This window comes from Salvelinus alpinus, chromosome 21 (assembly GCF_045679555.1).
Source record: "Salvelinus alpinus chromosome 21, SLU_Salpinus.1, whole genome shotgun sequence".
NCBI lineage: Eukaryota > Metazoa > Chordata > Actinopteri > Salmoniformes > Salmonidae > Salvelinus > Salvelinus alpinus.
This window is the reverse complement of record NC_092106.1, coordinates 1,087,546-1,102,646: the sequence shown is the minus strand read 5'-3', so window position 1 is coordinate 1,102,646 and position 15,101 is coordinate 1,087,546. Positions and strand designations below refer to the sequence as shown.

The window sequence follows — 15,101 nt, the reverse complement described above, 5'->3', positions numbered from 1 at the left end:
TTGGTGGTTGAAGATATCCCTCTAGTGGTGTGGGGGCTGTGCTTTGGCAAAGTGGGTGGGGTTATATCCTTCCTGTTTGGCCCTGTCCGGGGGTTTCTTCTGATGGGGCCACAGTGTCTCCTGACCCCTCCTGTCTCAGCCTCCAGTATTTATGCTGCAGTAGTTTATGTGTCGGGGGGCTAGGGTCAGTTGGTTATACCTGGAGTACTTCTCCTATCTTATCCAGTGTCCTGTGTGAATTTAAGTATGCTCTCTCTAATTCTCTCGTTCTCTCTTTCTTTCTCTCTCTCGGAGAACCTGAGCCCTAGGACCATACGTCACGGCAAACCGGGCATGATGACTCCTTGCTGTCCCCAGTCCGCCTGGCCTTGCTGCTATTCCAGTTTCAGCTGTTCTGCCTGCGGTTATGGAACTCCTACCTGTCCCAGACCTGCTGTTTTCAACTCTTAATGATCGTCTATGAAAAGCCAACTTATATTTATTCCTGATTATTATTTGACCATGCTTGTCATTTATGAACATTTTGAAAATCTTGGCTCTCTCTAATTCTCTCCTTCTCTCTTTCTTTCTCTCTCTCGGAGGACCTGAGCCCTAGGACCATACGTCACGGCAAACCGGGCATGATGACTCCTTGCTGTCCCCAGTCCGCCTGGCCTTGCTGCTATTCCAGTTTCAGCTGTTCTGCCTGCGGTTATGGAACCCCTACCTGTCCCAGACCTGCTGTTTTCAACTCTTAATGATCGGCTATGAAAAGCCAACTGATATTTATTCCTGATTATTATTTGACCATGCTTGTCATTTATGAACATTTTGAAAATCTTGGCTCTCTCTAATTCTCTCTTTCTTTCTCTCTCTCGGAGGACCTGAGCCCTAGGACCATACGTCAGGACTACCGGGCATGATGACTCCTTGCTGTCCCCAGTCCACCTGGCCTTGCTGCTATTCCAGTTTCAACTGTTCTGCCTGCGGTTATGGAACCGCCACCTGTCCCAGACCTGCTATTTTCAACTCTTAATGATCGGCTATGAAAAGCCAACTGAAAATTATTCATGATTATTATTTGACCATGCTTGTCACTTATGAATATTTTGAACATCTTGGCATAGTTCTGTTATAATCTCCACCCGGCACAGCCAGAAGAGGACTGGCCACCCCTCATAGCCTGGTTCCTCTCTAGGTTTCTTCCTAGGTTTTGGCCTTTCTAGGGAGTTTTTCCTAGCCACCGTGCTTCTACACCTGCATTGCTTGCTGTTTGGGGTTTTAGGCTGGGTTTCTGTATAGCACTTCGAGATATTAGCTGATGTACGAAGGGCTATATAAAATAAACTTGATTTGATTTGATTGTTCCTGTTCCCAAGAAAGCTACGGTAACTGAGCTAAACGACTACCGCCCCGTAGCACTCACTTCCGTCATCATGAAGTGCTTTGAGAGACTAGTCAAGGACCATATCACCTCCACCCTACCTGACACTCTAGACCCACTCCAATTTGCTTACCGCCCCAATAGGTCCACAGACGACGCAATCGCAACCACACTGCCCTAACCCATCTGGACAAGAGGAATACCTATGTGAGAATGCTGTTCATCAACTACAGCTCAGCATTTAACACCATAGTACCCTCCAAACTCGTCATCAAGCTCGAGACCCTGGGTCTCGATCCCGCCCTGTGCAACTGGGTACTGGACTTCCTGACGGGCCGCCCCCAGGTGGTGAGTGTAGGAAACAACATCTCCACCCCGCTGATCCTCAACACTGGGGCCCCACAAGGGTGCGTTCTGAGCCCTCTCCTGTACTCCCTGTTCACCCACGACTGCGTGGCCATGCACGCCTCCAACTCAATCATCAAGTTTGCAGACTACAGTGGTAGGCTTGATTACCAACAACGACGAGACGGCCTACAGGGAGGAGGTGAGGGCCCTCGGAGTGTGGTGTCAGGAAAATAACCTCACACTCAATGTCAACAAAACAAAGGAGATGATTGTGGACTTCAGGAAACAGCAGAGGGAGCACCCCCCTATCCACATCGACGGGACATTAGTGGAGAGGGTAGTAAGTTTTAAGTTCCTCGGCGTACACATCACGGACAAACTGAATTGGTCCACCCACACAGACAGCGTTGTGAAGAAGGCGCAGCAGCGCCTCTTCAACCTCAGGAGGCTGAAGAAATTTGGCTTGTCACCAAAAGCAGTCACAAACTTCTACACATGCACAATCGAGAGCATCCTGTCGGGCTGTATCACCGCCTGGTACGGCAACTGCTCCGCCCACAACCGTAAGGCTCTCCAGAGGGTAGTGAGGTCTGCACAACGCATCACTGGGAGCAAACTACCTGCCCTCCAGGACACCTACACCACCCGATGTCACAGGAAGGCCATAAAGATCATCAAGGACAACAACCACCCGAGCCACTGCCTGTTCACCCCGCTATCATCCAGAAGGCGAGGTCAGTACAGGTGCATCAAAGCAGGGACCGAGAAACTGAAAAACAGCTTCTATCTCAAGGCCATCCGACTGTTAAACAGCCACCACTAACATCGAGTGGCTGCTGCCAACATACTGACTCAACTCCAGCTCACTTTAATAATGGAAATTGATGGAAATTGATCAAAAATGTATCACTAGCCACTTTAAACAATGCCACTTAATATAATGTATATACTGTACTCTATATCATCTACTGCATCTTGCCATCTTTATGTAATACATGTATCACTAGCCACTTTAAACTATGCACTTTTATGTTTACATACCCTACATTACTCATCTCATATGTATATACTGTACTCGATACCATCTACTGCATCTTGCCTATGCCGTTCTGTACCATCACTCATTCATATATCTTTATGTACATATTCTTTATCCCTTTACACTTGTGTGTATAAGTAGTTGTGGAATTGTTAGGTTAGATTACTCGTTGGTGTCAGGTTTTGGCCAGGACTGTTCAGGTTTTGGTCACTAGATGTCCCCATTGCACCTTTTTTGTACCTTTTGTTTTTTCCTTGCTCTAATTATTGTTTGCACCTGTGTGTCGTTCCCTTGTTAGTATTTAAACCCTGTGTGTTCCTCAGTTCTTTGCTCAGTGTTTGTATGTTAGCACCCAGCCCCAGCCTTGTTATGAACATATATTTATCTTATTGGATTTTCCAGAGGTTCTCTGGTTTAGTGCTTGTGTATTTTTGAGTAGTCTTTTGAGGTTTGTTTTTCCCTGCTGTTTTTGCCACTTTGTGGAGTTTCTTTGTATTTTGGAGGATATCCATTTTGTGCCTCTTGGCTTTATTTTTGGATGTGGTGGATTTATATTCTTTGCCTGAAGATCTTGTCCTTTTATTAAACCACCATGTCTAGTACTGCTGACTCTGCCTCATCTTCTGGGTTCTGCTGACTATTAGTGACTGTTTCTCTCACCGGGTCCTGACAGAAACACTGAGCCATTAAAATGAACCCAGAGGCAGCCAGTACCCAGGACTTTTTTCCCATGCTGTCCCACCACGAGGGGACTGTCCAACGTCACGAAGCTGCTCTGGTTCAGCAAGAGGCCTTACTGGCTGGACATTCTCAACTTCTGTCGGAGATGATGACTTCCATAAAGCAGATTTCTGATCAACTTCCCCCTGCAACCGCTTCTGCTCCAGTTCATCAGATTCAAGTGCCCGTGGCAGTTAACCCCCTGGCTGAACCTCGTCTGCCGCCTCCCCAACGGTTCTCAGGTGATCCGAGTGTTTGTAAGGGGTTTTTCACCCAATGTTCTCTCTCCTTCGAGCTGCAACCCTCGTCGTTTCCCACCGACCGGTCCAAGATAGCATATATCATCACCCTGCTGTCGGAAAAAGCCCTAGCCTGGGCTACTGCTGTGTGGGATGCCCAAAGTCCCTGCTGTGCCAGCTACTCTACCTTTGCTGAAGAATTCAAGCGAGTGTTTCAAGATCCCACCAGGGGTCCTGACTCAGCCAAACAGCTCCTGACTCTCAGCCAAGGTCGGCGCAGCGTGACGGACTATGCCATCCAGTTCCGCACGGTGGCAGCAGCGAGTGGCTGGAACGACGAGGCGCTCACAGTGTGTTTTTTGAAGGGTCTTTCCGACACCATCCAAGATGAACTGGCCACTCGGGAACCACCGGACAACCTCGAGTCCCTGATCAAGTTGGCTTCACGCATAGACCAGCGTCTGAGAGAGAGAACTCAACCGTAGATCTCTCACCCTAGCTCCTATCGGTCCCAGCTCCGAGTCTCCACCTTTATCCTCGCTGACTCCACCGGAACCCATGCAGGTTGGACGCATCTCCCAGGCTGAGAGAGACCGCCGGATAAGGGAACGATGCTGTCTATATTGCGGCAAACCGGGCCATTTCCTCTCCACGTGTCCCGGGCTCCAGGGAAAACGCACTCTCCCGTGCAGGCCTGGGAGGACTGTAACGGGAAACATAACCTCCTCCCATCCATCCAACTCCCGCCTGCTTATTCCAGTTACCCTTTCCTGGGACAACCACGAGCTTCCCCTTCAAGCCTTGGTAGACTCTGGAGCCCCAGGTAACTTCATGGATGGTGTCTGGGCGAAGGAGAATGGCGTTCCCTCTGAACCTCTTAGTGACCCCATAAGGGTTACTACGTTGGATGGAAGCCCTTTGGGATCTGGACTTGTCACTCGTGTCACTACCCCCTTGCGACTTTCAGTTTCCCAACACCAGGAAGTGATGAACTTTCATCTGACCTCGTGTTCCGAGTTCCCTCTCGTCCTTGGATACCCCTGGCTTCACAGCCATAACCCTCACATCGACTGGTCTGTGGGCACTATCAAGCAGTGGGGTCCTACGTGCCAAGCCACTTGTATCTTCCCTAGTTCCCCGAGTTCCCCTCCCGAGTCTCTAGAATCCATCGACCTGTCCCGAGTTCCCGAGTGTTACCATGACCTCAAACCGGTATTTAGCAAACAGAGGACCACCAAACTACCACCCCATAGACCTTACGATTGCCCCATCGACCTGTTTCCGGGCACCTGCCCCCCCAGGGGTCGGATCTTTTCCCTATCTCCTCCCGAACGAGCTGCTATGGATACCTACATCAAGGACGCTCTGGCAGCAGGCCTCATGCGTCCATCCACCTCGCCGGCGGGAGCAGGGTTTTTCTTTGTGGCCAAAAAAGACGGTGGATTACGTCCTTGCATCGACTACCGGGGACTTAATGCCATAACCGTCCGTAACCGCTACCCGCTACCCCTTATGGCCACAGCCTTTGAGCTGCTCCAGGAAGCAGTGGTCTTCACTAAGCTTGACCTACGGAACGCATACCATCTTGTGCGGATCAAACCCGGTGACGAGTGGAAGACCGCTTTCAACACGCCTACTGGTCACTACGAATACTTGGTGATGCCCTTCGGCCTGACCAACGCCCCGGCTGTGTTCCAAGCGCTCATAAACGATGTGCTTAGGGATATGCTTAACATTTTCGTGTTTGTTTACTTGGATGACATCCTCATCTTTTCGAGCTCCCTTCAAGAACACACTAAGCATGTCAGACAAGTGCTCAAACGCCTCCTAGACAGCCATTTGTACGTTAAGCCGGAAAAGTGTGAATTCCATTCCTCTCGAGTACAATTCCTGGGATTTGTAGTGGAACCCGGTCGAGTCCAGATGGACCCCAAGAAGGTAGGGGCGGTAGCGGATTGGCCCACCCCCAAGTCCGTTAAGGAAGTTCAGCGTTTCCTGGGCTTCACTAACTTTTACCGCAAGTTCATCAAGAACTTCAGCTCGGTGGCAGCCCCTCTCTCAGCTGTAACCAAGGGTGGCAACACAAGGTTTCTGTGGGGAAGAGAAGCTGAGACGGCCTTCCAAGGACTCAAGCAGCGCATCCTCTCTGCTCCCATCCTGACACTACCGACGGCGGATTAACCTTTTGTGGTGGAGGTAGACGCATCAGAGGTTGGTGTTGGAGCTGTCCTGTCTCAGAGAGGGGAAGACAAGAGGCTACATCCTTGCGCCTTCTTCTCTCACCGGCTTACCCCGGCCGAGAGGAATTACGATGTGGGGGATCGTGAACTCCTAGCGGTTAAGATGGCATTGAAGGAATGGAGACACTGGCTCGAGGGGGCTTCTCAACCATTTCAAGTGCTTACGGACCACAAAAATCTGGAGTATATCCAGCAGGCGAAGCGGTTGAACTCCAGACAAGCTCGATGGTCTCTTTTCTTCAGCCGATTCCAGTTTATCCTCACCTATAGACCCGGGTCGAAGAATCTCAAACCGGACGCCTTGTCACGAGTCTACTCTCCTGCCATTCGAGAAGATACTGACATGACTGTTCTTCCTGCCGCTAAGATCGTGGCTCCAATCTCGTGGCAAGTTGAGGATACCGTGAGACAAGCTCAAGCCATCGAACCGGGTCCTAAGGGAGGTCCTGCCAATCGGTTGTTTGTTCCCAAGGCAGCAAGATCCCAAGTCCTTCTGTGGGGGCACTCCTCTCGCCTCACCTGTCACCCGGGCGTAGGTCGCACCTTGGAGTTCATTCAGCGTAAGTTCTGGTGGCCCACCATAAGAGAAGACGTTGCCACTTTCGTCAAGGCCTGTCCCGTGTGCTGCCAGGGCAAATCTTCTCACCTCCGCCCTCAAGGACTCCTTCACCCTTTATCTATTCCCCACCGACCCTGGTCCCATATCTCGTTGGACTTTATTACTGGCCTTCCTCCGTCCCATGGTAATACTACTATCCTAGTCATCATCGACAGGTTTTCTAAGGCGGCCAGGTTTGTTCCCTTGACCAAATTACCTTCTGCCAAGGAAACAGCTGAGTTGGTGATTAACCATGTGTTCCGAGTCTTTGGCATTCCGCAAGATATGGTTTCCGACAGAGGTCCCCAGTTCGCCTCAAGGTTTTGGAAGGCCTTCTGCCAACTCATAGGGGCCACGGCCAGTTTATCTTCAGGGTACCATCCGGAGTCCAACGGCCAAACCGAGAGGATGAATCAGCAGTTGGAAACCACCCTCAGATGTATGGTTTCCAACAACCCGTCCACATGGTCATCCTTCATTGTTTGGGCCGAGTACGCGCACAACACCTTGTGCTCCTCCTCCACTGGTATATCCCCGCACGAGTGTCAGTTTGGCTATGCTCCTTTATTGTTCCCGGACCAGGAGGCAGAAGTCAGAGTGCCTTCAGCCTCGAGGTTCATCAGACGCTGTCGGCTTACGTGGAAGAAGGCCCGTCTTAATCTTCTGCGTTCCTCACAGCAGTACCAGCGACAAGCCAACAGACGTCGCCGTCCCGGTCCTACCCTGTACCCCGGCCAGAGAGTATGGCTCTCAACAAAGAACTTACCGCTACGGGTGGAGTCTCGTAAGCTGTCCCAGAGATTCATCGGTCCCTTTAAGATTGCCAGGAGAGTCAATCCCGTTACTTTTCGCCTGCACTTACCCAGATCCCTTAAGATCAATCCAACATTTCACATTTCTTTATTAAAACCTGTTGTTTTTTCTCCCCTTATCCCGGCAGGCAGACCTCCGCCCCGTGTCATCGGAGGCCAGTCGGCTTATACCGTCCACCGGATTCCCGCCGGGTGCAGCGGTCCTGGCAGTATCTGGTGGACTGGGAAGGCTACGGTCCCGAGGAGCGCTCCTGGGTTCCTGCCAAGGACATACTGGACCCTGACCTCATTCGTCAGTTCAGAGCCCTCCACCCTGAGAAGGCTGGTAGGAACGTCAGGAGCCGTTCCTAGGAGGGGGATTCTGTCAGGTTTTGGCCAGGACTGTTCAGGTTTTGGTCACTAGATGTCCCCATTGCACCTTTTTTGTACCTTTTGTTTTTTCCTTGCTCTAATTATTGTTTGCACCTGTGTGTCGTTCCCTTGTTAGTATTTAAACCCTGTGTGTTCCTCAGTTCTTTGCTCAGTGTTTGTATGTTAGCACCCAGCCCCAGCCTTGTTATGAACATATATTTATCTTATTGGATTTTCCAGAGGTTCTCTGGTTTAGTGCTTGTGTATTTTTGAGTAGTCTTTTGAGGTTTGTTTTTCCCTGCTGTTTTTGCCACTTTGTGGAGTTTCTTTGTATTTTGGAGGATATCCATTTTGTGCCTCTTGGCTTTATTTTTGGATGTGGTGGATTTATATTCTTTGCCTGAAGATCTTGTCCTTTTATTAAACCACCATCTCTAGTACTGCTGAGTCTGCCTCATCTTCTGGGTTCTGCTGACTATTAGTGACTGTTTCTCTCACCGGGTCCTGACAGTTGGTTATTACTGCATTGTCGGAACTAGAAGCACAAGCTACACTCGCATTAACATCTGCTAACCATGTGTATGTGACAAATACAATTTGATTTGATATGTTGGTGTTTCCGTTATTTTGGCAGTTACCTGTATCAGCAGGCTACATGGAAAATGGAACTGCTGGAGTTGTGCAAAAGGGCATTAATATAACATTGCGGATAAAGTTTGGAATTATACAATTTAATGTGTACAACATCTAGACCTGTATCACTATACTGAGATTTGCCGTTTCTAAAATGCCGTTTTGATGTGTTTTGTTCATGTTTTTTTCAGGGCCCCTATACAACACAACGAGGATGACAGTGCTGGTTGGGGTAAGTTTCTCTAAAACATGTGAAATATCAAGAAAGGTATTTCTTTCTTTTAAAGGACTCTATTTACATATTTATATTTTTTAAAGATTTTTTTTAGATTTGGTTGTAAAAAGAAAACCTTTCCTTTAATGTAAGGTAGCCTACTGTACAACAGGAGTCTCGAAGAATTTCAAAATACATGCGCATAACACTACGTCATTCGAAGAGCGACCAAACTGAACGCATGAGCATATGACGGCGCCAGTCCTTTGACCCCATTTTGGACATTGCAGGACTGTTTTATACAGCTACTTGCTAATGTTGATCAATTAGCTGTTGTTTTAACTTGTTGACCGGCCAGAGACACTATCATTGCTGGCTAGCTTTCCGACTCATCTGCCCAGATGGTCTTATTTCGTTAGCTAGATCTTGACATTGTTCAAGTTGTGGTTGCTAATTAGCTAGCAGCAGGGCCCATTTTCGATGCAGATTGCTTGTTTCAGGACTTGCATTTTCTCGTTGACACAATAACCACATATACAATTGATTATTCGCCGAGCCTAGGTACTGAGTTGATTGTCCATAGTGTCCTTCGCACAAATGGATGGCGAAGAGGACGAATTCTTCTCCGGGAACCACTCTGGTAAGAACGGCTTTGATCCCGGCTCGGCGCGGACTACTGTAGCTTGCTAACGTTAGCCTAACCCTATTTATTTTATAACCCTATTATCGGTTAGGTGCTATTGGCAATAGGTTTATTTAAAAAAACTAATCATTAATAATAGTATTGCTTTTTTTGTATTTGCTATGGATATCGTTGGCTGCTGCCAAGGCAACAGCTCACTGTTACTCTTCCTGTGGTCCAGCAAAAATTAAGGAAGTACATTATATCATTTTTAAACATTAAAATACATTTTACAACAGGTTTCACAATACATTAATTGTGTGCCCTCTGGCCACTCGGGTGGCATGTCTTGTGGGGTATGCATGGGTGTCAGAGCTGTGTGTTAGTAGTTTAAACAGACACCTCGGGGCATTCAACATGTCAATACTTCTTACAAAAACAAGTAGTGATGAGGTAGATCTTTCTTCTACTTTGAGCCAGGAGAAATTGACATGCATATTATTAATGTTAACTCTACGTGTACATTTAAGGGCCAGCCGTTGCTACCCACTTCTGGGTCAGTTGTAATTTTCCCATGGCCCTATGTGGCACCTGACCACACAACTGGGCAGTAGTCCAGGTGTGACAAAACTAGGGTTACTGTTGCATCAATGTTATTGTGTGCACGGTCCTCATGCCTGTTGTATATGATACAAATATTTGTGAACATTAATTCTGGAATGCCAAAAAAAGTGTTGGTTATGTCCTGGTCCTGTAGATGGTGGTGGCACCCCGGTACAGGACGAACATGCTCCTGGTTCAGATGCGGAAGAGGAGATGAGGAATGAGCCACGCCACTCTGAGGTAAGGGGATAGTTATCTAAGCAAGACGTTCAGATAACCAGTGTGGTGGTCAAGCCCTCTTGATTTCCAGACCATCTTGCACATACCGATTTAACATTTAAAAATAAATATACAGTATCAGTCAAAGGTTTGGACACCTACTCATTCAAAGGTTTTAATTTATTTGGACTATTTTCTACATTGTAGAATAATAGTGAAGACATCAAAACTATGAAATAACGGAATCATGTAGTAACCATAAGTGTTAAAAAAATATTTTATATTTGAGATTCTTCAAAGGAGCCACCCTTGATGACAGCTTTGCACACTCTTGGCATTCTTTCAACCAGCTTCATGAGGAATGCTTTTCCAACAGTCTTGAAGGAGTTTCCACATATGCTGAATACTTGTTGGCTGCTTTTCCTTCACTCTGTGGTCCAACTTATCCCAAACAATCTCAATTGGTTTGAGGTCATGTGATGCTGCACCACATTAGTCTTCTTCTTGGTCAAATAGCCCTTACACAGCCGGGAGGTGTGTTTCAAAATCAAATAAAATTGTATTGGTTACATACACATGGTTAGCAGATGTTATTGTGAGTGTAGCGAAAAGCTTGTGCCTCTAAGTTCCGACAGTGCAGCAATATCTAACATGTAATCTAACAATTCCACAACTACCTAATAAACACATCTAAGTAAAGGAATGGAATAAGAATATATTCATATAAATATATGGATGAGCAATGACAGAGCGGAATAGGTAAGATGCAATAGATGGTATAAAATACAGTATATACATATGAGATGTGTAATGCAAGATGTGTAAACATTATTGAAGTGGCATTATTAAAGTGACTAGTGATCCATTTATTGAAGTGGCCAATGATTTCGAGTCTGTATGTAGGCAGCAGCCTTTGTGTCAATGATGGCTGTTTAACAGTCTGATGCCCTTGAGATAGAAGCTGTTTTTCAGTCTCTCGGTCCCAGCTTTGATGCACCTGTACTGACCTCGCCTTCTGGATGGTAGCGGGGTGAATAGGCAGTGGCTTGGGTGGTTGTTGTCCTTGATCTTTTTGGCCTTCCTGTGACATCGGATGCTGTAGGTGTCCTGGAGGGCAGGTAGTTTGCTCCCGGTGATGCATTGTGCAGGCCGCACCACCCTCTGGCGAGCCTTGCGGTTGTGGGCGGTGCAGTTGCTGTACCAGGCGATAATGCAGCCCGACAGGATGCTCTCTATTGTGCATCTGTAAAAGTTTGAGGGTTTTAGGTGACAAGCCAAATTTCTATAGCCTTCTGAGGTTGAAGAGGCGCTATTGCACCTTCACCACACTGTCTGTGTGGGTGGACCATTTCAGTTTGTCCGTGATGTGTACGCCGAGGAATTAAAAACGTTCCACCTTCTCCACGGCTGTCCCGTCGATGTTGATAGGGGGGTGCTCCCTTTGCTGTTTCCTGAAGTCCATGATCATCTCCTTTGTTTTGCTGACACCACACTCCGATTTCCCGCACCTCCTCCCTGTAGGCTGTCACGTCATTGTTGGTAATCAAGCCTACTACTGTTGTCGTCTGCAAACTTGATGATTGAGTTGGAGGCGTGCATGGCCACGCAGTCATGGGTGAACAGGGAATACAGGAGGGGGCTGTGCACGCACCCTTGTGGGGCCCCAGTGTTGAGGATCAGCAAAGTGGAGATGTTGTTTCCTACCTTCACCACCTGGGGGCGGCCCGTCAGGAAGTACTGGACCTGTTGAAAGACAAATGATAGTCCCACTAAGCGCAAACCAGATGGGATGGCGTATCGCTGCAGAATGCAGTGATAGCCATGCTGGTTAAGTGTGTCTTGAATTCTAAATAAATCACTGACAGTGTCACCAGCAAAGCACCCCACACCACCTCCTCCATGCTTCACGGTAGGAGCCACACATGTGTACATCATCCGTTCACCTACTCTGCGTCTCACAAATACACAACGGTTGGAACCAAAAATCTCAATATTTTTAGCTAGGCACACCTGTTAATTAAAATGCATTCCAGGTGACTACCTCATGAAGCTGGTTGTGGGAATGTGCAAAGCTGTCATTAAGGCAAAGGGTGGCTACTTGAAGAATCTCACACTTTTTTGATTACTACATGATTCCATATGTGTTATTTCATAGTTTTGATGTCTTCACTATTATTCTACAATATAGTAAAAATAAAGAAACCCTTGAATGAGTAGGTGTGTCCAAACCATTGACTGGTACTGTAATATCCCATGGCTCTATGCTGACCTTTTTTGGAAGGAAAAATGTAGGCTCACACAGAAATTTAGGAGCACAATGAAAAATGAGGTAATAAAGCTAGAATCCTTAATTTTTCTAGTGGCACTAAATAAAAATGTCAGGTCGAACAGCAAAATATTTAGGGACATGTGCAAGTAAAACGGTCACACTGTAGAGCCTTGTATCCATTCCTAACCGTAGACTTATAACGCGTTTTATATTTGTATTTTTTATTCAGGATGAGAATAATGATGGTGAGGGAGCTGCTCGGGCCATGGAGACAAACAGCGTGGCCAGCGGGTCAGACAACAAGGGCCCCAAAGGGGCGGACAGTGACTCTGATGGGGAGGCCCCTAGGCCTGCAGACAGCGATAACAAGGAGGAGTCCCCGCCCAAACGCGGAGGCAGCGCCTCTGACATAGAGGAGTCCCCGCCCAAACGCGGAGGCAGCGCCTCTGACATAGAGGAGTCCCCGCCCAAACGCGGAGGCAGCGCCTCTGACATAGAGGAGTCCCCGCCCAAACGCGGAGGCAGCGCCTCTGACATAGAGGAGTCCCCGCCCAAACGCGGAGGCAGCGCCTCTGACATAGAGGAGTCCCCGCCCAAACGCGGAGGCAGCGCCTCTGACATAGAGGAGTCCCCGCCCAAACGCGGAGGCAGCGCCTCTGACATAGAGGAGTCCCCGCCCAAACGCGGAGGCAGCGCCTCTGACATAGAGGAGTCCCCGCCCAAACGCGGAGGCAGCGCCTCCGACATAGAGGATTCCCCGCTCAAACGCGGAGGCAGCGCCTCCGACATAGAGGATTCCCCGCTCAAACGCGGAGGCAGCACCTCCGACATAGAGGATTCCCCGCTCAAACGCGGAGGCAGCACCTCCGACATAGAGGATTCCCCGCCCAAACGCGGAGGCAGCACTTCCGACATGGAGGATTCCCCGCCCAAACGCGGAGCCATCACCTCCGACATGGCGGAGTCCCCGCCCAAACGCAGAGGCAGCACCTCCGACATGGCGGAGTCCCCGCCCAAACGCAGAGGCAGCACCTCCGACATGGAGGAGTCCCCGCCCAAACGCAGAGGCAGTACCTCCGACATGGAGGAGAAAGAAACCAAACGGGATGCAGCCGGGAGCGACTCTGAGAACGAGAACCGGCCCCCATCCCCAGCCCGGAGCAGACACTCGACTGCACGCAGTGACTCTGAGATTGAGGTGCCCAAACACAAAGCGCAGATAGAGTCTGATGGAGAGGAGGGCGGTGAGAATAAAGGGAAGTGGAAGGCTGTAATCCACTCCGACAGTGAGGATGAGGTGGAGGCTCGGCCAGTGAAAGCAGCTGCAGGCAGTGACCAGGAGAAGGAGAGTCCCGCAAAACAGGTGGTGGAAGTTAGTGAGGATGACGACGAGATGCCAAGTAGGTGCAATTTACATCAGTTGACTCTTGATAAGTGCACAATCTACTGATCCCTATTCAAAAATATTTTCTATTCACTTGCTCTAGATATCGACATGCTCTGGTTTAGTACACACATTCATACTACAACAGTTCCATGTTATTGTTTATACCAGTGGTTCCCAAACTTTTTATAGTCCCGTACCCCTTCCAACATTCAACCTCCAGCTGCGTACCAGGGTCAGCGCACTCTCAAATGTTGTTTTTTGCCATCATTGTAAGCTTGCCAAACACACAGTATACGATACATTTATTAAACATAAGAATGAGTTTTTGTCACAACCCGGCTTGTGGGAAGTGACAAAGAGCCCTTATAGGACCAGGGCACAAATAATAATATAATAATAATAAATATTTTTGCTCTTTATTTAGGATTCTTACATATAAAACCTTATTTGTTCAAGAAAAAATGTTAATAGCCACAGGTAAATGAGAAGGGTGTGCACATAACTCTGCAATGTTGGGTTGTATTGGAGAGTCTGTCTTAAATCATTTCCCACACACAGTCTGTGCCTGTATTTAGTTTTCATGCTAGTGAGGGCCGAGAATATACTCTCACATAGGTACGTGGTTTAACATGTCTAGGACTGGGGTTCCGCTAGCGCCAACAGCCAATAAAAATGCAGGGTGCCAAATACAAATCAACACAAATCTCATAAATCTAATTTCTCAAACATACAAGTATTAGGCACCATTTTAAAGATACAATTCTTGTTAATCCAGCCACAGTGTCTGATTTAAAAAATGCTTTACAGCGAAAGCTCCACATGATTGTTAGGTCACCACAAATGAATCCAGCCATTTTTCCTGCCAAAGAGAGGGTTCACAAAAAGCACAAATAGAGATAAAATGAATCACTAACCTTTGATGATCTTCATCAGATGACACTCATAGGACTTCATGTTACACAATACATGTATGTTTTGTTCGGTAAAGTTCATATTTATATCCAAAAATCGTATTTTACATTGGTGTGTTAGATTCAGTAGTTCCAAAACATGCAGTGATATTGCAGAGAGCCACAAGAATTCACAGGAATACTCATAATAAATGTTGATGAAAATACAGCTGATATAAATGAAACTTTAGATACACTTCTCCTTAATGCAACCGCTGTCAGATTTCAAAAAAACTTTAATAACCGCCATGTTGGGTTGTCAACATTATTCATAAATAGTATAATAAATATTCACTTACCTTTGATCTTCATCAGAATGCACTCCCAGGAATCGCAGTTCCACAATAAATGCTTGTTTTGTTCGATAATGTCCATTTATGTCCCATTTATGTCCAGTATCTTCTTTTGTTAGGGCGTTTGGTAAACAATCCAAAAGCGCCATCTGGTCCATTCGGAAGAAACGTTCAAAAAAATATATTACAGGTCGAAGAAAC

The 15,101-nt window shown here is 47.5% G+C and overlaps 1 protein-coding gene across 2 annotated transcripts in view; it reads left to right on the top strand.

Annotated features, from left to right (window-relative positions):
• Positions 1-8,789: 8,789 nt before the first annotated feature.
• LOC139547539 (protein IWS1 homolog) overlaps positions 8,790-15,101 on the top strand; it is a 33,190-nt gene continuing 26,878 nt past the window's right edge. Inside the window, exons 1-3 of one of the 2 annotated variants that reach the window (XM_071356420.1) lie at positions 8,790-9,197; positions 9,937-10,022; positions 12,500-13,670. In XM_071356420.1, the coding sequence (XP_071212521.1) occupies positions 9,155-9,197; positions 9,937-10,022; positions 12,500-13,670 (1,300 nt within the window). In that variant the 5' untranslated portion in view covers positions 8,790-9,154. The remainder of the gene's footprint in view (positions 9,198-9,936; positions 10,023-12,499; positions 13,671-15,101) is intronic. The other variant, XM_071356421.1, reaches the window with a different exon arrangement.